The 25439-nt window shown below is 36.2% G+C and overlaps 1 protein-coding gene across 1 annotated transcript in view; it reads left to right on the top strand.

The window, feature by feature from the left end:
* Positions 1–25439, top strand: part of FBXL17 (F-box and leucine rich repeat protein 17) — a 500142-nt gene that overhangs the window by 164456 nt on the left and 310247 nt on the right. The window contains 1 exon segment of the mRNA XM_030326099.1: positions 15571–15701. Within this exon segment, the coding sequence (XP_030181959.1) occupies positions 15571–15701 (131 nt within the window).

The raw sequence follows: 25439 nt of genomic DNA, 5'->3' as shown, positions 1-25439 counted from the left end.
GAGGCAGCTAGGCCAAAGGAAGTGAGAAACTAGTGTATTTCTCTCCCTCCCTCTCTGTCTGAGGTAACATTACTGGCGACAGCTTTATTTCCTCCATGGTTCTAGCCCTGGACAGATCCCCTGCAGCTCCAGCTTGTATTGGATGGCCATAGTGCATGGATTCCAGTAACACTGACCCGTCCTTTTGTCCTTCCTTCCTTGGGTGCATGTTCTTCCTGCTGTTGCAAAATCTCTGGCTTACACTAGCCTCTCCAGTTTTTCTTCTCAGCCTCTGCTTCACCAGAATAACCAATTTCCTTAATGAAATTCCCTTCGTGTAATTTTAATAAATACTTATAGTGGTTTCTGTTTTCCTGTTTGACCCTAATGCATCTTTCTTTCTGCATCATTCCATGTTTCTTACATGAGACCCCCTTTAAGAGAGTAGAACCAATAATTATTTCCTCTCAGAGGATCTTGTAATGGTGGCGATCAAAGCACAAAGCAGAGAATTGCACATAATGTAAGATTTAAGTTATTCTTGACCCTTCCTAAAATTATCACTACCTGTACTTCTGCTCTGGATCTAGACAAGCTATAGCTAGAGAGATAGAGACAGCTAGCTATGTGACAGTTAAAAACAATGAAGCTACAAGGCCATGGTGAGTCCCCAAAATAGGATGATGGACTAGCTGCTTAATTCTCAAAAGATAGTTTGTATACATGCTCCTAGAAAGACAAAATTTAAATGTTTTCTCAGTGCTATAATCTATAATGTCCATTCATAGAGGAAAATTTGAAGAAAAATATTTGACTAAATAAGAAGTTGTGAACTAGTTATCTGAGTTATTGGTTATTAGTCACTAGTTTATTTAAGTTACATCTTAGATGGTTTTGACTGATAATTTAAAAATAACATGCTATCATGTCCACTTCTGTTTATTTTTTCATTTTCAAAAATCTTGGTCATGCTTTTTTTTATTGATATGAGAGGGCATAAGTGACTCAGAGTACATATTATTAAAGTAAACCATAATTTGATATTAAAGCTATACCTTAGATGTACACTGGCTATTTTATTTTAAATTCATCTCGGTTGAAGCCTTTTACTCATAGATGGACAAAATAGGTTGAGAGAGTAGCATTACAGATGGATAGTTCTTTGTATCAGAATGTGATACTTTAACATATAAGGCAAAGTTATAAAATTTTTGCAGCTTACTTTGGAAAAACTTGTATTTTCTATTTAATGATAATGTAATTTCATGATCTATATTATTTAATTACCATTTTTTTTAAAGTTTATTTATTTATTTTGAGACAGAGTGTGTGTGTCAATGGGGCAGGTACAGAAGGAGGTACAGAGGTACAGAGGGAGAGAGAATCTCAAGCAGTCTCCGCACTTCGAGTGCAGAGCCTGGTGCGGGGCTCGAACCCATGAACCGTGAAATCATGACCTGAGCCAAAATGAAGAGTCGGAAGCCACCGACTGAGCCATCCAGGAGTCCCATGATTACCGTTTCTTACTGATAACCGATATACTGCCTGTAGCATAGATAGTAACTTTGATATTTAGATCATTCACTTTTAGCTCTTGAGTGCCATTAGCAGAGTGAGGAACTAAAGTTTACCAATTTCAAATTTAAATATATTTTAACCAAATGCTGTTGCTTCTCAAAATGGTTATTATAGAACAAAGGTAAAACAATTGAAATCTGATTTAGTGTTTGGAGAGTTCCTGACTTGGATTTTGAGTACACATCTTTACATGCCCTTTAAAAAGTTTGAGTCTTCTAAGATTTTTCTCATGTGGAAAGTGTTCATTCTTTCATTATCATAGGTGATTGGGGCACTTGGATAGTACCATGAACAATTAAATCAAGTACATTGCCAGAAATGAAGACTGTGGAAGAAATAGCATTTTTTCCCAACTTACATCTTGATTTCTTTTCGGATGGATTCAGTGACTCCTTTCTCGCTAGTAGTGGTGATCCAATTGATTAATTGTAAGTTTGTTAGTATCAGATATGTCTTCCAACTAGAAGGAATATTTGGGGTTTTATTTGGGTACTGTAAGGGGGAGTGTAGAAAGAAGTATGACATATATGTTTTGGAATGTTTCTCCTCATAAAAATGGCTTTGAGATTGAGAGGAGAGAATGCTGCTGATGGATGCCTAGGTGAGCTGTTTTCTCCCTTGGTGACTCAGGGTGCTCCAGACTTATAGGGCAAACCTCAGAGAGAAGCTGCATGTACCTGTTGACAGAGGCCCCATGCTGTTCCGCCATGTGTGTTAGGAAGTCTTTTTCTGGTGGCATGGAAGGCGGAACACTGGTCGGTGGCCCCGCTGGTGGTTATTCTGGGCACCAACGTTTTTTTGGTTCACACTCCCTGAAACAGTACCTGGTCACAGAATAGGAAGAATCATTTCTGAAATTAAGATTTAAGCACTTTTCCCTCTGAGCTGTGGCTTTAGGCTGAGGCCCAGAAATGAGAGTGTAAGGCTATGAGATTTTCGATGTGAAGGTGAGTCCCAGTTGCATATTCTAAATTGGGAAGAAAGAAAAAAACAGACATTTTATTTTACAGAGTAGGTACAACATTTCGGTAACATTTCTGGAATGCCAAAAAAATATATATGTCAGAATACTTTTTTAAGTTAAAAAGCATTAATGGCATCCTTTTGTTTTTCAGCTGCATACATTTAAAAATAAAGACTGGAATGATAAGACTTTTGCCTGAGTAGCATGTGACCAAGAGGTCAACGTACAGGTCGCTTGGCTTGGATATGACAAGCTTTTGTCCTGGGCTAAGTTTCATTTATTTTCCTACTTTAAAAAATTAGGTCATGAAACTTTTATTTGGAAGGTACCTCCCAAACTTCTGACACACTGAAGTGTGGTATATGATGCCAGTCACTGAGATAGGTTCCAAATTCCATGGACTGTCTTTTGTTTTTATAATAGATCTCGGACCTTGTTGCAAAGAAATGAAGGACAAGTACCCAACCAGTCCCGTTAGATGAAATAATCTCTCCTTGTTTGCATTCACATTTGACTTAATTTGCCCTTAGTTTATTTAAGCTTTGATTTTTTTTTTCCTATGTGAGTGAAACAGTGTGAACATTTTATTTTTTTAATTGAGGAGAAGTTCTGTTTCTTAGCTCCTGCTGGGTAAAAAAGTGACAGGGCTGCTTAGTGCTGCTAACTTTAAGTGCTGTTTGTAGTTTGTTATGAGCTCCAGAAATCTTATGTGGAGAAAAGAAAGGGATCTGGTGGAAAGAAAAGTCCTAGAAAAAAGTCAATTAGAGACTGCTGCCTGCCAGAGTACAAGATGAGGAGCAGAGCATCCATTCTGAATTGGTACACCAAGACGCAGAAATCCAATTAACAAATTCACATTTCTGCAGCAGAAGACAGTGATTACAATTTTGGTGAATTCTTCAGAATTCCTGCCACACACATCAAAATGCTGACAATTTACAGAGGCTTGAAAAAAAAGAAAAACTGTTCTTCACTTTAAAAACAAATATGTAAATAGAGAACTGATTGTGCTTCTTGTTCTAAAATGACCTTTAATTGTGTGGAATAAGATTTTTTTTATTTTTTAATACTTACATCTTAGTGAACTTTATGTTCACTAATGTTCAAAAATATCATTTTTAAAAACACGTAGCTTCAGAGCCTTAGATCCTGCATTTGATAGAGTTAGAGGGACAGATACCTGATTTCTGGAAATGTAAATAAATGAAAATATCTTTAAAGTTTTGACCCTAATTTCAGATTTACTCAGTCAGCAAGAGCATTTAATGAATTGAGTTTGATGCACCTAATACCATGTAAGGCACTGGTGACATGAAGGTGAATAGCCATGGCCCTGACCTATAGTAGCTTGCCTTTGACTCTAGTGGGAGGAACACTTACTAGACCAAACTGTAGAGCAGCGTGTTGAAGGCCCTGGTGGGAGAATGACCACCATCAGTGGGTGTACGTAGGGCAGTCTCTGACTCTGACAGTGGGCATCCCAGATGATTTTACAGAGGATGTGCCCTGGAGCTGTGAAGGCTGAATTATGCTTTGATGGGAAATGAAGCCAGCCTGTCACTGCCCCAGGGTGGCTCAGGATACGATTGCTGTTAATGCATTTAAAAATTTTTTTAGAATCAGATTAGCCGACTATGTATTATATTCTATTACTATGCTTATGTATGCTTGGATATTAATTTAATCAATCAATTAATTTTTTTTTCCCTCACTGTTAATTGTACCCTACTATCATTGTATCCGGCTAACCCAACAAATTTAATCGATTGTAAGTGCCATTTGTGTGCTGATGACTTCCAAATTTTCTTGACATCTTTTCTTGGCCATCTAATGGGCATCTCAGACATAGCATATTCAAAATCAAACTCTTTTCCTATCCGCTACCAAACCATCTTAGTTAATTGGAGCAATACTTTCCAGGAGCTCAAATCAAAAACCTTAGAATCGTCCTTGATTCTTCTTTTTCTCTCATGCTCCATAATCCATTTGTCAAAAAATTCTGTTGATTCTTCTTTCAAATATATCCAGAATCTGATATTCATACCACCTCTAGCTGCTATCACTGTGGACCAAGTCAGATATTGATTGACTACATTAATTCAGTATAGTCTCTCTCTGCTTCTGCCTTTGCTTCTCTTATAGACTCACGCAGAAGCTAGAAGATCATTTAAAAATGTAAGTTAGATCATGTCATACTCCTACACAAAACCCTCCAGTGGCTTCCCAAATTCCTCAGAGCAAAGGCTAAAATCCTTACCTTGTCCTACAAGGTTTCATACAGTCTGCCTGTCTTCACTCACCTCTTTGGCTATGTCTCCTGTTAGTTTTCTTTCTGTTCACTCTGCTGCAATACCTCTGGCTCCCCATTCCAAAATGCTCCTCCTGTTCTCATCCCAGGGTCTTCGCACTAAGTCTGGGCCCAGACATCAACATGTTTTGTGTGCTTCCTCGCCTCCTTCAAATCTGTGCTCAATGATCATCTTTTCAATGAGATCATCTTTGACTGCCTATTTAAAATCATACCCCATCTCATCCCTTCCCTCCACTGTTTTCCATCTGCCTTGCTTTGTTTTATTTTTTTTCTATAGTACTTTTTTTTATATAGGACTTTTAACATACTATATAATTTACTTACTTATTTATTTTTCTCCTCACTTTTTTCCAAGTAGGAATATAAGCACCCTATGGACAGGGTTTTTTTGTCTGCTGTGTTCACTGTTGTATTTTTAGCAACTAGAATAGTGTCTGGTCCATGATAGGTGCCCAATAAATAGTTATTGATCATATGAATAATATCTTATGCATTCTTTTTTTAAAATTTTTTAATGTTTATTTTTGAGAGAGAGAGAGAGAGAGAGAGAGAGAGAGCGAGAGAGCATGAGCGGGGGAGGAGCAGAAAGAGAGGGAGACACAGAATCTGAAGCAGGCTCCAGGCTCCAAGCTGTCAGCACAGAGCCCAACGTGGGGATTGAACGCATAAACGGTGAGATCATGACCTGAGCCGAGGTTGGACGCTTAACCGACTGAGCCACCCAGGTGCCCCTCTTCTGCATTCTTTATTTGAGTGATTGAAGAGGCTGAGCTTTATGAATTAGTTTTACACTTTCAGGATTTAAACCTCAATAGCTCTGTATTAGAGAAGTGGTTCCCAATTTAGGCTGCGGTCAGCTGGGTATCTTTTTCAGAAATACTAATGACTGGCCATACCTCAAGTCAGTGAATCAGAATGCCTAAGGATGGGGCCTCGTTATCAGTATTTTTTTAGAAGTTCCCCATGTGATCCTAATGTGCAGCCAAGTTAGAGTCAGGTGTTGAGGAGACATTTAAGTAAGTATGCACAAATGAATGAAAATTCACAACTATCCAGATATGGACCAGCTCAAGCATTAAGACTGGATGGCAAGTGTTTGGGGTGAAAGATTGTTCCTGAGCAGAAGAGCCTGGGAAGGGCTGGTTGAGTAGGAGGGGAGGTGGAGGGGAAGTGAAAGAGTTGGGAAAGACAAAGAGGGGTCTCCCAGGTACTTGTAGCAGGAAGGGAAGGTTGGACCCTGGTCCCTTGGCAGCTGCTGCCAATTGATGGTTCCTGTCTAAAGGGCATAGTTAATATTGGAGACTGTCTGGTTAATAATTTGTGTTAGGCAAGTAGATTGTATTTCCAATACTCACTAATTTTTACTCTCTCTAAAGTAATTGAGAAGGTTTTGTGGAGAAGTTGAGGTAGGAACTAGGCAGTTGAATAAGTGGCAGGGAGAGAAGAAGACACACTTCCAAGTTATCTGCATAAAAAGAGTGAAGTGAGAGCAATTTTAAAGTAATGAGCACAGCTCTTTGAGTACATTGAGACTAGCCTCTCAAAATTTGGGGAAAGAGATTTCAGCTAGCTTAACAGATTTCAGAAAATGGCAGTAATAGTGAAGGGCTTTGATAGGCAAGTTCTGGGGTTCTTTTTTGCAGTTGAAATATTTTTGTTTCCTAAAAGTTTCAGAGAAGGTGAGAGATATGGTCAGAGTTATTTAAGGAAGATTAATCTGGCTGGTGATGTGCCAATAAGGAGTTAGAAGGTACAGCTCTGAGACACAGTGCAGTAAAGTGTGCTAGAAAGCAAAACAGGATGTGAATAAAATGGCAAAAAATGTCAGATCTAGTAGGAGAATGGCAGAGTGAAACAGACCTTGGATTTGGAAATAATGCAAAGAAACAGCAGCCCAGTGTGATTAAGAAGGCAGTGGATGGAAGGAATACATAAAGTGTCAGAGAATTAACATAGTAGCTACTGTGTGTGTGACAGCATTCAATACCCTGAAAGTCCTGTTTTCGTGGTTAGATTTAGAAATTTTTATTGTCGATGCCAGGATCTCAGGCTGTTTAAACGCTTTCAGTTACATCCTGAGGTTCTTGGTTCTGTGAGGTGCTGGGAAGGTTTCACCTGATTTCCTAAATGTAGCTTATCTAGCTTTTATTACCATTTCTATACTTGAGTGCAAGCCTTAACCAAGCTGAGATTCAGAGCTAGTTGATGAGCAGAAGGGATGCCGCTCATTCTCTTTTGTCCAACCAAATCCTCTAAATGTAGATATCAGACCCTGTCAAGATGTAGAAGCCATCCTATGCTCAGGGACAGAAATTCCCTCTCTGCCCCTTTCCTTCCCATTCCCAGCAATCTTAATTTTTCCCCTCCCCCCACTTTTTTTCCTGTTTTTCCCATGCAAGACCTGTGCTACAACTCCTTTCCTTTATTTCTTGTGTCTCCCTCCCTGTCGCTAATAGGAGACTCTTCCCCAGAGAAACTGTCTTTCTCTGATCCTTCTGTCTCCCTGTGCCTCTGCTCTCTCCCATGACCTCCATCTTGGCAGATGAGTATGTGGTGCTGATCTGCAGCCCCAGTAACCCTGATATCACAAGGCAGCCTGTCTTAACCCTTGACTTTGCTCCCTAAAGATTATGACTGATTGCTTTGAAACCCAGTCCCAATAAAACCAACATCTGTAGGGCTGGTAAGAAGTAATTTAGGACTGGTTGGCCTTTGAACATATTAAACTATGCAGAAGTCTTTATTCTTTTTAAAAATTATTACCTCCAACTGGCTTCATCTGAATTATCCTTGTTAGCCTGAATTGATGGAACATCCCTGCTGCCGCTGCCAAGGTCCCGTGAGTCCTCTTATGTTGGTTCATCCACCATAGTCAATTTGCACAATTGAGGATTTTGTTTAATTTTTTACTTTTCCAGAGTCTTATGAGAACTTGGAAGCCATTTGAGGTCTTTTTATAAACCTTTAAGACTGTTTCCTAGGTAACATTTTAGTGTCTCATTTTATACTTAAGTACATACATGGCCATACCAATCATTGACTAATTTTAGTCTTTAACCTAAATTAGTTACAAGTAATATTTTTTCTCAATAAAAGCAAAATTAAACTGAAAGTTGATTACCTGTAGTCTACATTCTGACTTGGGCTTCTCTTAAAATACCTTACTACATGTTTAAGAATTGGAGTGACGTGTTTAGAAGATCTTGGTTGTAAACTTTGTTTATTCAGATCCTCAGTGATTTGTATAACCCAGCTACCAGTGAATTTATAAGGAAAGTAAGTTTAATTAAAATGCCAGTTTCCTAAATGTAATTATTTGTTTTATACTATGAAGGATTATTTTAGGTAGCTTTTTATGAAACACTTGAGGGCACTATTATGAAATTCCCATAGCGAGGGAAGGAATGTGATAAATTTGACAGAGCTGTTTGTGGAGTTTTCAATAAAAAGTCCTCAGTACGTGTCTTGTAATAATGCTGGTTTCCAGGAATTAGCCTTCTGAAACTGCCTTTGGATACTGTTGTATTTCATGCTGAACTGGCCAAAATAGTCATAGGGAAGACCACATGAGCATAGTCAATGACTGTCAGCTCATAATAAAATGAGCCTTAATTGGATCCGAGAGTAAAATGCTCTTTTCAAGATCTCAGAATGCTACATGTGATAGCCAAAGTAAACTTGTTTCCCCATGTATGAGTTTGAGCTCCATTGTAAGAGTAAGAAATGTTCCATTTATGGACAATAAACAGGGAGGCATCAGCCACAGGTGGGCCAGTGTCATCATTTGACCTGCCCTGCAGTGAGGAATGGTCCTGGATGCAGGATTTCTAAAAGCTAAAGAATCAACCAACTAAAATTAGAGGTTTTATTACATAGAGATAGTTTTTGGAATTGTTACTTCTTACTATTCCATTAATTTTAGAAGATAGCTTTGGATTTTCTTAAGTCTATAAAATAATTTAGATTTGCTAACATCTCTCTCCCTGTTATCTGTTCCTTAATAAGTTATTCAAACCTGTTTGGTCCTCAGTTATGTTCCATAATGTGAGGGGACTGAACAGCACAAACAGCTTTAAATTTTCTTCTTTACACAACTTTATTACAGCCTCCTTCTATGTCCTGGTTGATGAAGTGATTTTTCTTTTGTATCTTGGCCAAATGTACCTAACATACATAGTTCACCTTTTTAACCATTTTTAAGCGTACACTTCTGTGGTACCAAGTACATTCACACTGTTCTGTTATGATAAAGATAATTTACAGCGAAGGAACCTAAGAGATAGGTAAGAATTCACATAGAAACTTTGTCTCAGAAGCTGTGGTAGACTCCAAAATATACATGTGTAGGAAATATTTATGTGACTGGGTAAAAATTTTATGAATTTGTGTCTTCCTAGGGACTATAATAAAGAATAATTGGAAATAAAGTGATGCTGTATATGTATTATACATGGCTATATTTAATAGTTCACATATGCATACGGTTACACATAGCAAAATTCATCCTTAACACTCAGGTTTAATAGTCATGCTTCAAAGTATTTTCTAGCATCTCTATGGGTCCATTTTGTGTATTTCTGATTTTGCTGTGGTACAGATATGTCAGGACATAAGCCCAGCAAGCCATCCAGCACCTGCAATTCAAAGAGGCTATTTGTTTCTTTATGCATTTCCAGAACAGTATATACTTAACAGTAGTACAGACTTTCGGGTGTTCACACCTAAAGGAACTAGGAAAAGAAAAAAGTTCGAAGGTAGTAGAAAGAAGGAAATAATAAAGATTAGAGCAGAGGTAAATGGAATAGAGAGTAAAAAAAAAAAACAAAAACAAAAGAAAATGTCAATGAAACCAACATCTGGTTCATTGAAAAGATAAACACAATCGATGAACTTTTAGTCAGACTTATCAAGAAAAAAAGAGAGGCCTGAAATAATATCAGAAATGAAGAAGGAGAAATAACAACTGACACTATAGAAACATAAAGGAATATAAGAGAATATTATATATAAAAAAACTATATGCCAACAGATATATAACCTAGAAGAAATGGATACATTTCTGGAAACATACAATCCAAAACTGAATCAGGAAGAAGTAGAAAATTTGAATAGACCAATTACTAGTAATGAAGTTGAATCAATAATCAAAAAACTCCCAACAAATAAAAGTCCAGGATCAGGTGGCTTCATAGGTAAATTCTACCAAACATTTAAAGAAGAGATCTTACCATTTGTGACAACATGGATGGAACTAGAGGGTATAGTGCTGGGTGAAATTAGTCAGAGAAAGACAAATACCATCTGATATCACTTATATGTAGAATCTAAAAACCAAAACAAATGAACAAACAAACAAAAACAAACTCTTAAATGCAGAGAACAAACAAGTAGTTGCCAAAGGGAAATTGGGCATGTGTTGCGGGGTGGCGATAGTTGAAATAGATAAAGGAGATTAAGAGGTGCAAACTTCTAGATGTAAAATAAATAAGTCATGGAGATGAAAAGTCCAGGAATATAGTCAAAAATAACATAGTGTGGTGACAGATGGTGACTATACTTTTGTCGTGAACCTTGCGTAAAGAATTGTTGAATCAGTATGTCGTACACCTAGAACGAATGTAGTATTGTATGTTAATTATAATTCAGTTTAAATATACAAAAACATATCCTGTAAAGAAAACTAACTATAAAAATAATGTGGTTTAAGAAAATGGTTATTTTTTATATAGGAAATACAAGTATAGGATACATTACTAAGAGGAGCTTTAATAATAAGAGTATCAAATGTAACAGTGACTAATCCTTGATATGTACAAGTTCATCTTTGCTTAACTGAGAACAAGAGAACTTGACCAAAGAAACAATTAGCTACTTTTTTTAGTCCCTGTACAAATTCTTGTGAAAAATAAAAGATTTGTGAAAGTAAAAAGATAGGTCCTTACACTATTAAGATATTTATAGGAAATGTGACTGTTTACAAAATACAAATTGAGGGGGCACCTGGGTGGATCAGTCGGTTGAGTGTCTGACCAGCTCAGGTCATGATCTCGTGGTTCATGAGTTATGGGGCTCACTGCTCTTGGTCTTTCAACCAGAGCTCAGTTCGGATCCTCTTTACTCCCCTCTTTTTTCCTTCCCTTACTTGCACTCTCTCTCCCAAAAAAATAAACAAAAAATTTAAAGAAATACAAATTGAGTAAAACCCAGGGGATATGCAAACATTTTCATGAAGCAATTCTAATAAATTCATCTTTCCGTGAGTGAGGATTGGTTTGAAAAATTTAACAAGACCTCCCCTCACTACAGTATGGAGCTAACAGGAGTGGCCAATTCGAGTTGCCTATTTTCCCAGGAAGTATTTTCTTGGCCTTTGAAGATACATCTAGAGGAGAAGGCTGAATGGACCACGCATCTCCTTCTATGCCTTTGTGAGCATATACATCTAAAGGAGGGAAGTGGGCCTCAGTGTTTAAGGTGGTTAAAGATATTACCCTTGTCTTAAGAGAAACTTGGCTTCTTTTCACAGATAGAGAACCCTGAAGCTGTTCTGTATTAATTTTCTATTGCTGCATAACAAATTAACACCAATTTAGAACCTAAACCAATGTACATTTCCAAGGGTCAGGAGTCTAGACACTCCAATGTGGCCTTTTTTCCAGTGTTTCACAAGGCCATAATCAAGGTCTCAACTGGGGATGCATTTCTTCCTAGAACTTAGATCCTCTTACAAGCTCATGTAGTTGTTGGCAGAATTCAATTCCCTATAGTTGTAGTAATGAGGTCCCCATCATCTTGCTGGCCTTCATGCAGGGATTTCTCTCAGTTCCTATAGGCTTCTTGCAGTTCCTCTCACAATATGGCTGAGTAATGAATGCTTCAAGACCTGCAGGAGAATGTCTCTGACCTCTAGAACATTAGTGTAGACCCTGACTAGGTCAGCCCCATCCAGGATATGGTCTTTTTTGATTAATTCAGTGTCAACTGGTCAGGCATCTTAATTACTGATGCAAAATCCCTTCAGCTTCACCTTATAAGGAAGATACCCCCATTATATTCACAGATCCTATTCACACACAGGGTCAGAATTATACCAGGGCCTAGATCATTGGGTTATTTTAGCATTCTGCCTACCATACTTGTTTATTTTCTCACTGTGTTTCTCAGGGTCAGGAGGTAGGGGCAAGATCTTTGCTCTCAGCTGCTTTCAGATTATCAATCTTCTACCCTCATGAAAAATAATAACAATAAATATAATTAATAAAACACTGAGACTTTGAAACCTGTGCCATTTGGTGTTTGTTGTCTCCCATTTTACTGCCATCTTTTATACTCCTGGCATCTCCTGCTCCTTCATAGAGATATTGGATGCCAAAGATTTCGGCACTTGACTCACAGCCTTCCATTTTGTTCCATGCCCAACTGTTACTCTGAATGACTTCAGTTTCTGTGCCCATCACATAGAGATATGTCAGAAAGAAAACATAATAAGGAACATATGTATTAGCCCTTTGATTCCTTATTAGAATTTTAGTAATATCAGAAAGACTATAAAAACTTTGGGGATGCCTGCATGGCTCAGTCACTTGAGCGTCTGACTTTTGATTTCAACTCAGGTGATGGTTCAAGCACCATATCAGGCTCTGCACGAACAGCATGGAGCCTACTTGGGATTGTTTCTCCTTCTTCCTCTGCTCCTCCCCCATCTTAAAAATTAATAAACATTTTTTTTAACTTAAAAAAACATACTTTGCTGTTTGTTTTGTATTTTATGTATTTGTTTTTTGTTCCTGTAGATACTTCGAAAAGTTTTGATCATTGTTGTTTTATTTAATGCCAGTCTGCCTTATATATAAGGGGCAAAGGATAAGGATCAGGAGTCACGTTTGAGGCAGAATGTTAGAGCCTGAGCAGCTCATCTCTGGGCCCTGGGCTTGGTATTGATTCTCGTCATCAGAGAGAGGAATGAGGAGAACCTTGGGGAAGGCGAAACAGGGAGGCTGCCCTGATTCTGACTGGTGAGCTATCTGGAGCTACTGAAGTGGTTAGAACAGTCTGTTTTATTTTAACAAAGTGAGTGCATTCCCTGTGTACTTTGGTTGCCAAGTACCGATCATATTCTGTTGTTGGTAAGGCTCTGAGACCATGGTAACTTGAGTAGGAACTTTGTTAGAACCCATTCCTCCCTCCCTCCCTTCCTCCCTCCCTCTCTCTCTCTCTCTTTCCTTCTTTCTTTCTTTCTTTCTTTCTTTCTTTCTTTCTTTCTTTCTTTCTTTCTTTCCTTCCTTCCTTCCTTCCTTCCTTCCTTCCTTCCTTCCTTCCTTCCTTCCTTCCTTCCTTCCTTCTAAATGTTTATTTATTTCAAGAGAAAGGGCAGTGAGGGGCAGAGAGAATGGGAGAGAGAGAATTCCAAGCAGGTTCCGCTCTGCCAGCTCAGAGCCCGATGCAGGGCTCAAACCCACGAACTGTGAGATCATGACCAGAGCCAAAATCAAGAGTCAGATGCTTAACCAGCCGAGCTGCCCAGGTGCCCCTGAATCCATTTCTTCTTTCCTGGTTCTGCCTCCATTCTGGAGTGTTGTCCTGAGTCTCACTTTGGATTGGTGGCTTTGATTATCTGACCCTATAGGCTGATTATAGAGACATTTTCCTAAATCTTTTTATGAATCTTCAGAATGCAGCCCTTAGTGTACAGAAGCTTGCTGTCTCAATTAGAAAGAATGTACCTACTTTTGTGGACATTTTCATATTTCCTCTCTCTTAGCTATCTCTGTTTCTTTCCTCAGTTCTGCAGCATATATCAGGGAGCAGTGAGTAGTTGCTCTGTGTGAACCTTCTCTGTGTCACTACTTCCTTTGTGAGCTGAGGTGGAAAAGAGGGTTTGAGTGCTGCCTAGTGGACTCAGTTCTGTAGAGCTGCTCTGCCCAGCATTGTAGCCACTAGCCACATACATATATAAAAAGTAAATGTAAATTAAACAAAATTAAATAAGATAAAAATTCAGGTCCTCCCTCACATTGGTGACATTTTAAGTGCTCAGTAGCTGCATGTGACTATGGTTACCATATTGGGCAGCAACGATATAGAATATCTCCATCATCAGAAAGTTCTCTGGGACCATGCTGTTTTAGAGCATTTCTTTCCCTGTAGCCTGACAACAGTGGAGATTCCAGTGTCTTAGGTTGTCTTGGGATTGAAGCTCAATGAACCTTTGGGTGGAACTTGACTGTTTTATTCCTCTGAGGCCTTTGGGTTGGGTTACACCTGCAGGTCAGCTTCCTGAAGGACTAACCTGATCCCTTTACGGAAGGATTTGAGGGTAAGCATAGAGAAGACTGGCCAGTTCTGGGAAAGCTCCCTCACAGTGCTAGAAATGCCCTATACTCATTTTCTACTGCTGACATAAAAATTACCGCACACTGAATAGCATAAAATAGCACAAATGTACTATCCCATAGCTGCATAAGTCAGAAGTACAACATGGGTCTCACCAGGCTAAAATCAAGGTGTTGGCTGGATTGTGTTCCCTTCTAGCAGCTTAAGGGGATGGATGATCTGTTTTCTTGCTCCTTCAGGTTTTTGATGGAATTCAGTTAAGGTTGTAGATCTGAAGTCCCTATTTCTTACTGGCTTTCAGCTCAGGGCTGTTCCAGTTTCTAGAGGATGCCCACAATCCTTAGCTCCTAGTTCTCTTTCTCCATACTCAAAGCCAATAAAGGCATGTTGAATCCCTTTCACAATTCTAATGTCTCCTACACCACCTTCCATTACATCTCTCTGACTTTAGCTGGGAAAGGTGGTCTGCATATAAAGGCTCATGTAATTAGATTGGGCCTACCCTGTTAATCCAGGATAATCTCTCCATCTCAGAATCCATAACTTTAATCACATCTGCAAAGTCTCATTTGCCAGGTAAGTAACATATTAGGGCTTAGACATATTTGGAAGGGGTGCTACTTGGTTTATCACTTGCATCCAGAATAATTCTTTACGTGTTATTAAGCAAAAATACCTTATTTGATTTGTAGCTTCTTTGAAGAGGATGATTTCCATCTTTGTTTAAATGATATTATTAATTTTCTTTGGAGACTAAACATCAGGGGAAGACAAACCTCAGGAAAGGAGGAGAGAAAAGGGAGAAATGGGGAAGGTGACACCTGGAGAAAAATCTTTACTTAAACAGCATTTTATATTGCTTTCCACTTGGTAAAACACACTACATGTAATAGTTCTATTTGGAGTTTATTGATAAAATATCACCAGAGTATCTCCGAATTAACCACTTACTCATATCTCATCTCTTAAAAAGTGCAAAAACCTATACAAAAGTGGTGTTATAATCCTGAAGATAAATATCTGAAATTGAACAATGTTAGAATAATCTTACTAAACTGTAGGTACTTAATGTGATGTGTTTAACAGCTTTCCCACGTATTATGTTGCTATTTTTGATTCTTATGAAATGTCAATAAAATCTATTTGATTTTAACATTTATTGCCATTCATATATATATATATATATATATATATATATAGCCATTCATATATATATATATACTTCTCCATTCATTTCTAATTTAGTACATAAAATATTATATGAATGAGTTTAACTTGATTAGACTGTTATCTATTTTCAGTATCATACAGTGTGATACTCTACTTTGTAATAAACTATATAAATTTTGAGAATGAATGTAGCATTTATCTTTCTCATCTTTCACTTTTTTTTTTATCTCATTAGCTACGAAATCTTTCCAGCTTGGACCTACGTCATATCACTGAACTGGATAATGAAACCGTGATGGAAATTGTCAAGAGGTGCAAAAATCTTAGCTCTCTCAATCTCTGCCTGAACTGGATCATAAATGACAGGTAACCATTGTAACATCTTGAAAACAGTTTTCCAGAGGGAAACATGTGTTCTACTGACCAAATACTAATTATCATTATAACAAGGCATGACAATTTTAAGGAAAATTTAATGTAGCCATGCCTTTTGAAATAGATATGTTTAAGATTTGAAAACCATCTAGACGTATACTTTTAATCCATCCACTGCTTATATTTACAACAAGGTTTTATGCATTTTGATTCAAATGTTTGCCTAAACAGTTATAACAGCAGTCTATTGAATTTTTCTTTGTCACCCATCCAGGATATATTGTTTGTTACTTTAATATTTTTGCAACTTTTGTGCTTGATTTACTGTTCACTTATCAAGGAGAATGATTCTAAGAAATGATTTCAAATATTATGCATTCAGGTCCTTTCTCAAGGATGACATTTTGTTCTCTGCATCAATATAATTAGTTTTAAAAATGGAAGTCACGTGATGGACAGTTTAATACATAGTGTCAAAATGTATAAAATGGGTAGTTTTCTTCTTGTAAGCAATGATAAACCCATTTTTCTTTGAACTATTGCATGAAAGAAAATTAGATGGAGGAGCCCTTGAGAGTAGACTTCTTTATAATGAAATCAGATGTGGAGTAGGACTATTCCACTGCTAATGATTAATGTAGGTAGGTTCTGAAATACAGACAAGAGACAAGATGTTGGTCCAATAACTTTGAGGGATAAATTTTGTTTTTGTTTTTTTTTAAAGATAAGCCACCAAAAATATTTTGCTTTCAGAATAGAGAGTACTATTTCAGTTAAAATTAGTACCTATTTAAATTTAAATACTTTTGCATAAATAGGATTTATTAAGTTTGTGTCAGATAATGTTTTAAATCAAAATACTTTTCCCCTCCTCTTTTAATTTTGTACTTAAAATTAAAGTTACATGGACTCCATTTTCCCCCATTATGGTAAGTTCTAGTGACAGTTTTGTAACTTAACCCGCATTATCCTTACAGTTATGTGATAGCCTTTGACTTGACTCTTTCTTAGTAAAATTTTTCTTGACAAATTTTCCAATCCAGATCACATGATCATCATTTATAAAAGGTATTTATTGTTTTTGAGTAATAGTTTCCATATAGGATATATTGAAACCTACAGAAAATTGATAAAAATGTTTTTAAAAAATTCTTCTTTATAATCAACATTCTTCTACAGTCAATTTTATGACATCTTAAAATAATCTTTTAAGTGTTTCTCATAACATCTAATAAGATAAAGTGCATAAGGAAACATCCTGTGATGTTTTGCCTTAGTTTAATATTGAGATAAACTACTTAGTAATACAACGAATTGAAAGGAAAAAACTGTTTCTTCAACAAAATGATTATGAAAATGATTTCCTTTTATTCCACAACAATTTTCTGTGTAGCTGACATATGTGGAAGAATCAGTAATTAAAGAATACAGAGGTAAATAAGAAGCAGCCCATGTATAATTAGAAAGGTTGTCTTCTAAGTAAACATTTTGCTTAGGTTTATATCATTTAAATAAAGATATTTAGGGATTTCTAATCTTCTGACTCTTCAAATGCATATTTAGTCCTAACTGGATATTTACAAATGAGAACATGGGCACCCCTCACTTTGCCTTTCCTTTCCTTTCCTTTCCTTTGTTAGGCTCCATCTTTTCAAAGCTCTTGCTATTTCAATAATTTTTTTTCCTACTTAACTGTAATGGTTATTTGGTATTTGATCCTAAATATATGTACTGTAGAGATTTATTTGCAAGGAATGAAAGTGTATTTTTATGTTTTTAATGGAAAAGTTTGGATTAATTGAGAAAACATGCATTTTAATGAGGGTGAGCGGTAGAGTTTTAAAAATCAGACTCTTTTAGGTTTTAATTACACTACTTGCACTTATCCTGTGTACTGTAATAGAAGTTTCAAACATTAAAACCCACTTTGCAGTATCATCTAAATTACTCATCTCATTGTTCTTACCATACTCTATCACTAAGCTAAGTAATATTCGTAATTATATTGGTATAAATCTAGGACTTCTCGTCAGACTTAATTATAATTTCAGCACTTAGCCAAGATGGGTTAGTAACCTTTCATATAGAGGGCAGTGGAATGCACTAATGCATTTAGCCTATCAATTAGCGTCTGTTTTACATTTGTTCATTATTATTATCCTCTAGTAAATCAGGAAGCATTTATTAACCCCCTACTAAATACTTGGTACTGTGTCTCTGACTGTAGGGCACTGAGTCCCTCGTGCTCTCAAAGGTTGCTCTCTTTAGGTGACATAAGACTTAATGAGTGAGATAGATAATAGTGAGCCTTGTAAGGAGAGAAGGGAGGAAAGTAACCTTTACTACCCAGGTAATTGATAGGCACTTTATACATGTTCTCTTTTAATTCTTTCAGATCTTTTGTTTAGTGGAAGGTCATACTATTCCTATTAAATTTAGACCTTTGTATGATTTTTCTTTAGCTTTTCCAGCAGATGTATTTTTCCATCATTGCTGCATTAAAAACTGGGTGAGGACAAATGAGAAAAAGCACATGGTGGCTAATGAGTCAATTTTCCATTTCATAGTTGGGATTCACACACAACTGACATTAATATGTAAATTTCTTAATTTTTAAAAGGACTCTCATTATTTTCTTTTCTAATAAAAGTATAATAGAAACTTTAGATGTTGTTTTATATGTAGTACATCTGAAAAGGATCTATGTTTAATGCTTCTAGCCTTAAGAAAGGAATCCTTACATGAAGATAAACTTTGATATTCAGAACTTTACACATAAGATTTATCTTGAACTTAAAAATTCTTATCTGTAAGGTTTCTTTTGAAGTTCAAAAACTTAAAATATGTAGTAATTGAAGGTCTTTATTGTTATGCTCTTGGTATCTTTTAGCATTTTTTGGTTCTTCTATCGATGTGTGTGACTAAGACATGCTGTTCTTTATCTTTGTTTTTCTAAAAGCACTTTTTGTGTTTAGAGAGTTAAACAGCATGATATTTTCTTGTATTCAGAAGGATGGTCTAGTAGTCATTTGACATTTACCATTGCTTTTGAATACAAATAAAATCCAAGTGGTTTATGAAAAGAGGACACTATTTCTATCAGTGACTTAAATTAAACGTCTGGTTGTTATATCTACCCTACTCTCTCTGACTCTAAGTTTAGTGAAATGTTTATTTGTATTTGATATAAATCTTTTGTTATTTCACATCCAATTTGGTCTTCTTCATTTTTGTATGTTTGGCACAGAGTCTAAAAGCAGCATGCTTTGGATATAACAAACTGATTTGTAAAAAACTGAACGGTTCTGAGCATCTTTAGTGATAGCTTATAATGGCTCTTTTGTTCCTTTTTGCCAAGAAGAATTAAATGAAATCTACTTGATTTTAATAGATCTTTACAAAAACTATTTAAAATTTTAAAATTGGTTATTAAAGACGTAATAAATCTCCCATTTTCAGTTTTTAACATTAGTCTTGAAAAAAGTTCAATCGCATGATATGTATACCCATTATCAAATATATGATCCACTCATTAACAGTTGACCATGCTTGCTAATGAATTAGGATAACAATATAAGAGAAATGAAAATTTCTCTAGCATCTATCAGCTAAAGTCACAAAACATAATAAATACCAGGTTGGTTGTTAAAGTAAGTTATGTTGCCAACCAGTTGAACTTGCCTAGCTAGCGATTTATGTTTTGAATTTGCAGTTAAAAAAATTGAATGTATTAAATTTGTTGAACATTAGTAACTGAGAACACTTTCTTTAAGGAGTTAATTGTGCTGTGTGAATATGCTATTCATGTAAAGGAGTTAATTGTGCTGTGTGAATCTTCTATTCATGTCTATTCTATCAATGGACATTCTAAAATTTGGAGAATTTTAAATCTTAGACTATTGTGACCGATTTCTTTCAAACATAAAATAGCATCTATAATATGTTAACATTTCACTTTATATGTCCTAGTGTTTAGAATAGTAATTATGGATAGTTTCTCTTTAAATGACACTTTTAAATAAGTTGAAGCTGCAAACTGGTGGTCTACAGCTGAGTCCAGTCCATAAAGCTGCTTTGTTTGGCCTATAAAATATTTAAAAAGTTGAACTGGTTGCCAACACTTTAAAAATTGGAATAGTTTACATAAAAATTATGAAGTTGGGCTCTCTGTTGGAAATTTGCAGATCTAGCAACATTGGACTCAATCTTTCTGGGAAGACAAATAGGCTATTCTCTCTGGCGATTCTCCAGTCCTCCACCATTCCTACCAGGTGTGGTACTTTTGTCCTTTTTTTTTGTATTATCTGTCTATCCCCAGTCTACAAGCTGAAAAATCAAGAATGTAGAGGTTTTTAAAGGGTATTTCTTATTTCAAAACAAATCGTTCTTTTTAAGTCCAGTCTGACAAACTATATTAACAGACAATAGAGAGTTAATTGGTCTACTTAAATTAGTTCTTCATTATTTTAGGCATCAGAGCTTTGGCCAAAGGGTAGAAGTTGCAGCAAGAGACAGAATTCAGCTTAAAATTAGCTAAACACTTTAATTTCATCCACTGCCATCCAAAACGGACGCTTCCACTCAGTGTTCAAACAAGAGTGTTCTAAAAAAAGTTTCCTGAATTACAAAGAGAGCTGAGCTGGTTTATTAAATTCCCTCCAACTTCAAGGCTGTGATTTAAAGTTACTTATTTTAAAATGAAATGAATTTATTTTCAGTGCTCAGTATTTGAATCTTGATTTCTTTGTTTATAGCATTGAGAAAAATCTTAATACTATTCTTTCTCCTCTTCTTCTGTGGGTAGCCCTATTTAGTCTTCTAGGTGTACTTAGGTTGAAGTTGTAGAATGACAGATTACTCCACCACCCCTTTGAGGGAGACTGACAGTGCCCTGGCTCATGGAAAACTCAATGAGGCTTTCTATAAAGATTTTTCTAACTCCCTTGATCTTCTCTGGATGTTTATTCTGTTTCTTCTTTCAAATTTCCGTTGATTCAATAAAAAACGGTGACATTTAGAAATAAAGTTCAGAGAGGATTTGAGCAGGTGTTGGTGATATAAACTATTTGCTGAGTGCCCATTGTGTTTTATTTCTAAGAATTGTTTTGTGAGCATATGCTATATATTGTATTTATAAGTGTTCGAGGACTGGGTGGATAATCTACCATCTTCCTGTGAATGTCATGTCACAGTGGACTTAGAATTTTATTTCATTTCAATCCCCTAATATTACTTAATTCTCCTAGAGACTGAGGTTTAAAGATTGCCCAGGGGGGACAAACCTATCCATTAAATCCAGCAGGCATAGTTGAATTTGAGTTTGAGAATATTTTGTTTTCTATTAAAGTTAAGTGGTCTGGAGGAGAGGAATACTTTTCACCTTGGAGTATTGAGTGGTGTGAAGTTTGAACAATTTTCTCTTATAAAAGTCTGAAAACTTGGAAATAAAGAGGCAGCAAAAATAACACTGACTATTGAAGCAACGCTGTGGTGGCATTTACAGCAGCACTGCCCTGCGTGTGTAGAGTATGTGGAGCGCTCCGTCTGCATACTTTTGGTGCCTAATATTGTGGCTGGGCTGGTCAGCTCCAGCTTTTGTGCAACTGAATTTTAGCATATTTTTGTAATCTGAATAATCTTGTATGCTTTCTCTGATATTCATATTTTTTGCAAAAAGAATAAGAAATGTTTTATTGAGTTCCGAGGGAGTTCTAGGGACAGAACGGAGTCTTTCTGAGCTAGTGACACTTGTTTAAGCTTGGCATATTTTTTGACACTCTCTTTTATATTCACAATTATTTGTAAGACCGTCCCTAAAAGAATAGTATGATATTAGAGTAACTACTATTCAGATGCTCAAGCTATCTGTAAATATGTCTTCTGTGTCCTTCTATCCATTAGACCATCTTTTTAAAACTGTGATTGGTTCTTGTAATGTTAGAGAGGCCAGAGGGTATAATATTTTCTCCCTTTTGTTTTTTGGACCAAGGATAATGAAGATAGCTAATAATAGCTATCATTTATTATAGTTTGTGCCATACACTGTGCTAAGTGTTTACACACAGTGTTTCATTTGTCTTTACAACAGCCCTGAGGAAGAAATTAACCCCGTTTTCAAATGAAAGGATTAAGGTCCAGAGAGGTTAGATAGCTCACAAGTAGTAAGTGGTAGAACATATTAAAATGAATCCATATTAAAATGAATTCATTTTAATATGTTTTCAAAGTCTAAGCTCTAACCACGAGGGGCTCATGTTCTCCCAGTACCTCGTTCTGCCTCAGACCTGGAGTGACCTAGTGTTCTCATTTGCTAGAACATTTCCAGCCCATTCTTGTTATTTTGAAATTCTGTCAGGTTTAGCATTTGTGCTTCACTGTTCCCTTCTGTGGTCCAAAGTGTCCTGGTGTGTGTGATAAATTATATGGTCATCCTATCTCAGGCATCATGCTGTGCTTGATCACTCTAAACATCATCAGAATGCTACCTTCTCTTTTCCCTTCAGGATATTTGATAGGTGACAAGTTTTGGATATCTTACTGTGTACATAAAGTGGATTTACAAAACAGCTAATTTTGTAATGAAGAGCAAATTTTCCCCACTGGCTTTATTTGTAAATACTCTTCATTTCATACTAAGTTCCTTGAGGAGAAGTAGAGAGTCTTGCCCATTTTTGTGTCTTGTACGACACCTCGTTCATAGTTGGTATCAACAGGAATTTCACAAATGAAATTTGAATAAGGATTTATTTAAGCATGTGCTGACACACATTTGTTTTTACAGATATTTCATTATCTATAAAAGCTCCCTCACAGTTGTAGCAAATACTTAACCATTGCAGAGTAAAGGAGAATACTGGGTGTATATTTTGAGTAAGTTGTCTCTGGGTTAAAAAGAAGGAAGTTCATTGAATGTCTCAGTACCTTTGACAAAAAATAATTGCTATAACTAGTCTGTACTGGTTTCCCCGTATATGTGATTTTTCACAAAACTGATGATATTTTTGTACAAAAGGCAAAGTCTCTGATAAAATGATTTGTGCATCTATCCTCAGATGACATTTTTAGTGCATTCAAATGAAAGGAACTTTTTCATTGTTTGGTACATAGTGATACTGGATATTTGTTCTTTTAGTACATCTAGTGGCTAAGTCTCATTTTTAAGGAAGTGTTAATTGATATATGTTCAAAAGTATTTAACCTAACAAAATCACTTGAAAGGAAAATCTGTATGAGATGTATATGTCTCAGTTTGCTTTAATTTTTAACTGCATTTCTGAAGATGGGATGGAAGCTGGATTTGATGTGGATGAGTTTGTCTTATTGATTCTCCATGTTCACATTATTTTGTCTTACAGAATAATGTGAATTTTTATGGTAGTTCTGACATGTAATGGCAACTTTAAATTTCTGCTTTGTGTGTGGTTCCTATTGTGTGATAAATACATAAGTAAAGATTTCTGTAAATAATAATTAACAGAGCTTCCATACAAGTGTATCACTAGCTTTCCTGGATGTGGTACTCTAAACACTGCTATTGCTTTTGTGTTTTTCAGGCAATATAAATGTAAGTAAACATACATTAATCATTCAGTTTGGGGGACTAAAAAAAAAACATATGTCTTGCATAGTATAAAATCCGAATTCATGATCAGATTATGGGAAGAATGGGATGTGTTTTATGTGATGATAGATGCAGTGCTATATGCTCATGGATTTAGAGGCTTCCTAACCTCAAACCTGCTTTAAAATTGCCAACAGTGAAGAAAATCTTCATTTATTGACAAAATGGTAATCGTTTATTGATTGCTCGGACAAACTTAGGACCATCCCTCCCTTCTCCATTTCCCCCAGGAGTTGTCTTTTTCTTAATCCCCAACCAGAAATGGTAATTAAAATAACTCACTGTTGTCAAAATTTTTGAATGTATGATAAATGAAGCCTAGTAAATAGTGAAAATATGAGAAAGGTGATTAAATCTGACAATTTTCCTGTAAAAGGCTTGAGATGATAAATATCTCCTGTGATTAGTTATTAATTTAGTGCAAGGGATTTGCATCAGCCTAAAATATTTTATGAACTGTGGCATAAAGAAATATTTTAGCAGATAGGTACACACATGTTTAACCAGAGGAGAAATTGCTGGAATTTGATTGGTAATAATTAAAAATGGCAGACCTGACACATATGTGCCTGGGCTATTTTCTGTGTGACAGTCCTTTCAGAAATTAAGAAAGAGGACACGAAGACGTGGAGACATGAAGAATGACAGAGTACTTGCAGCTTGAACCCTTTGCTTCGTGAAAACAGAAAGGTTTTAGGTATATTATTCCCCAGCTGATAAAATATTTAATTTAAAGTAGTATCAAATAACTCCTCACTTACTGAAGCCAAAAGATCAGACTTGTTTCATTAACAGTTATGGTTGTACTACTGATGATTTCCCTTAAATTGAATGTGAATTTCTTTATATTTAAAGAAAAGAAGAAATGATGATGGTGGTTGTAATGAAGTGCTGTATCGTGTTACTGTCTGGCTGAATCCACAGCAGTCACTCTGTTGGTGGCGTAGATCATTTTGTGGCTGCATAATGTTTTGTGTATGAGTTTCTCTCCTGGTAAGGAGGACCTGTGTCTTCATCTTGGGTCCCCTGCCCCCATCGCAGCACCCCCTAGCATCTCGTGTAGGGCCCAGCTCAGAGAAGCCATTTAATACCTGCATGGTGCAAGAATTATAAATGCTGCTTTTGTAGGATGTATAAATCTGCCTTTAAATTTGGCTTGAACTCTGGCTGAAATCCAGGCGGTTGGTTCAAATGCCCTCTTTCTTCCAGATTTATTTATTTCTGAATAAAGTTGAAACTTCACAAGGTGAGGATTTAATGTCATTGTCTGGATTCGGATAGAGCTTGCTTTATGTATTGCATGCTATTTATCTGAAACTCGTAGCCTCATTTTTTGAACAATAAATAGGATTTTAATGTTGAATCCTTGGGTTTGCCCTTTTAATAGGGTCTTTGGAATACTTCTAAATGAAGAACCAGAAACTTCACTTGCCTTTCATATGTAATGATACCTTGTGTTAATTGAAAAGATGCAAAGGAGACAGTTACAGCTTTTTTCTGCTTCTTGGTGAGAAAAGTATGACTGTCTGAGGGAAAAAAAAACACACAGTTTTGTTCTTAACTCGTCTTGTAGCACTTTTAAGTTCTGTTCTTTAAAGTATGTTTAATATTTGGTTAATTGCTACCATGAACCTAAACATACTGATTAAGGCCAGGTTCACATTAGAACAATTATCTGGTTAATTGCTCTGGTGCAAAAATAGGCTAAAAAATCATCAGAACATCAAGTTGTGAAAGCACTGGCAGGAGTTTCAAAACCACCAAGCATACCTACTGCAAATCACATCAGCAAAGCAATTAATTTAGGCTAATTGCTTTTCTGTTTGTTCAAGATGCACTTTGGAACTGTCTTTTGAAATCGTGGCAATTAAGATTAGTAAGCAGTATAATTAAAGAATGTTAGAATAGTCACTATTTTTCAAAAGTGGTAACTATTCCGTACGAACCTATATAGTGTATCTATCACTCGTGTAGGGCTGCAAAATAATTAAAGCAAAATAAGAGTGTTTTAGATATTTACAAGATTTCCTACAAAAATAAATTGAGAAGTAGATTACCTGTACAGGAGCTGTAGCATGGGGTTATCTTTAATCTTTAATTATCAGTTA

The sequence above is a fragment of the Lynx canadensis genome, chromosome A1 (assembly GCF_007474595.2).
Source record: "Lynx canadensis isolate LIC74 chromosome A1, mLynCan4.pri.v2, whole genome shotgun sequence".
Lineage (NCBI taxonomy): Eukaryota > Metazoa > Chordata > Mammalia > Carnivora > Felidae > Lynx > Lynx canadensis.
This window is presented reverse-complemented; position numbering and strand designations above follow the sequence as displayed.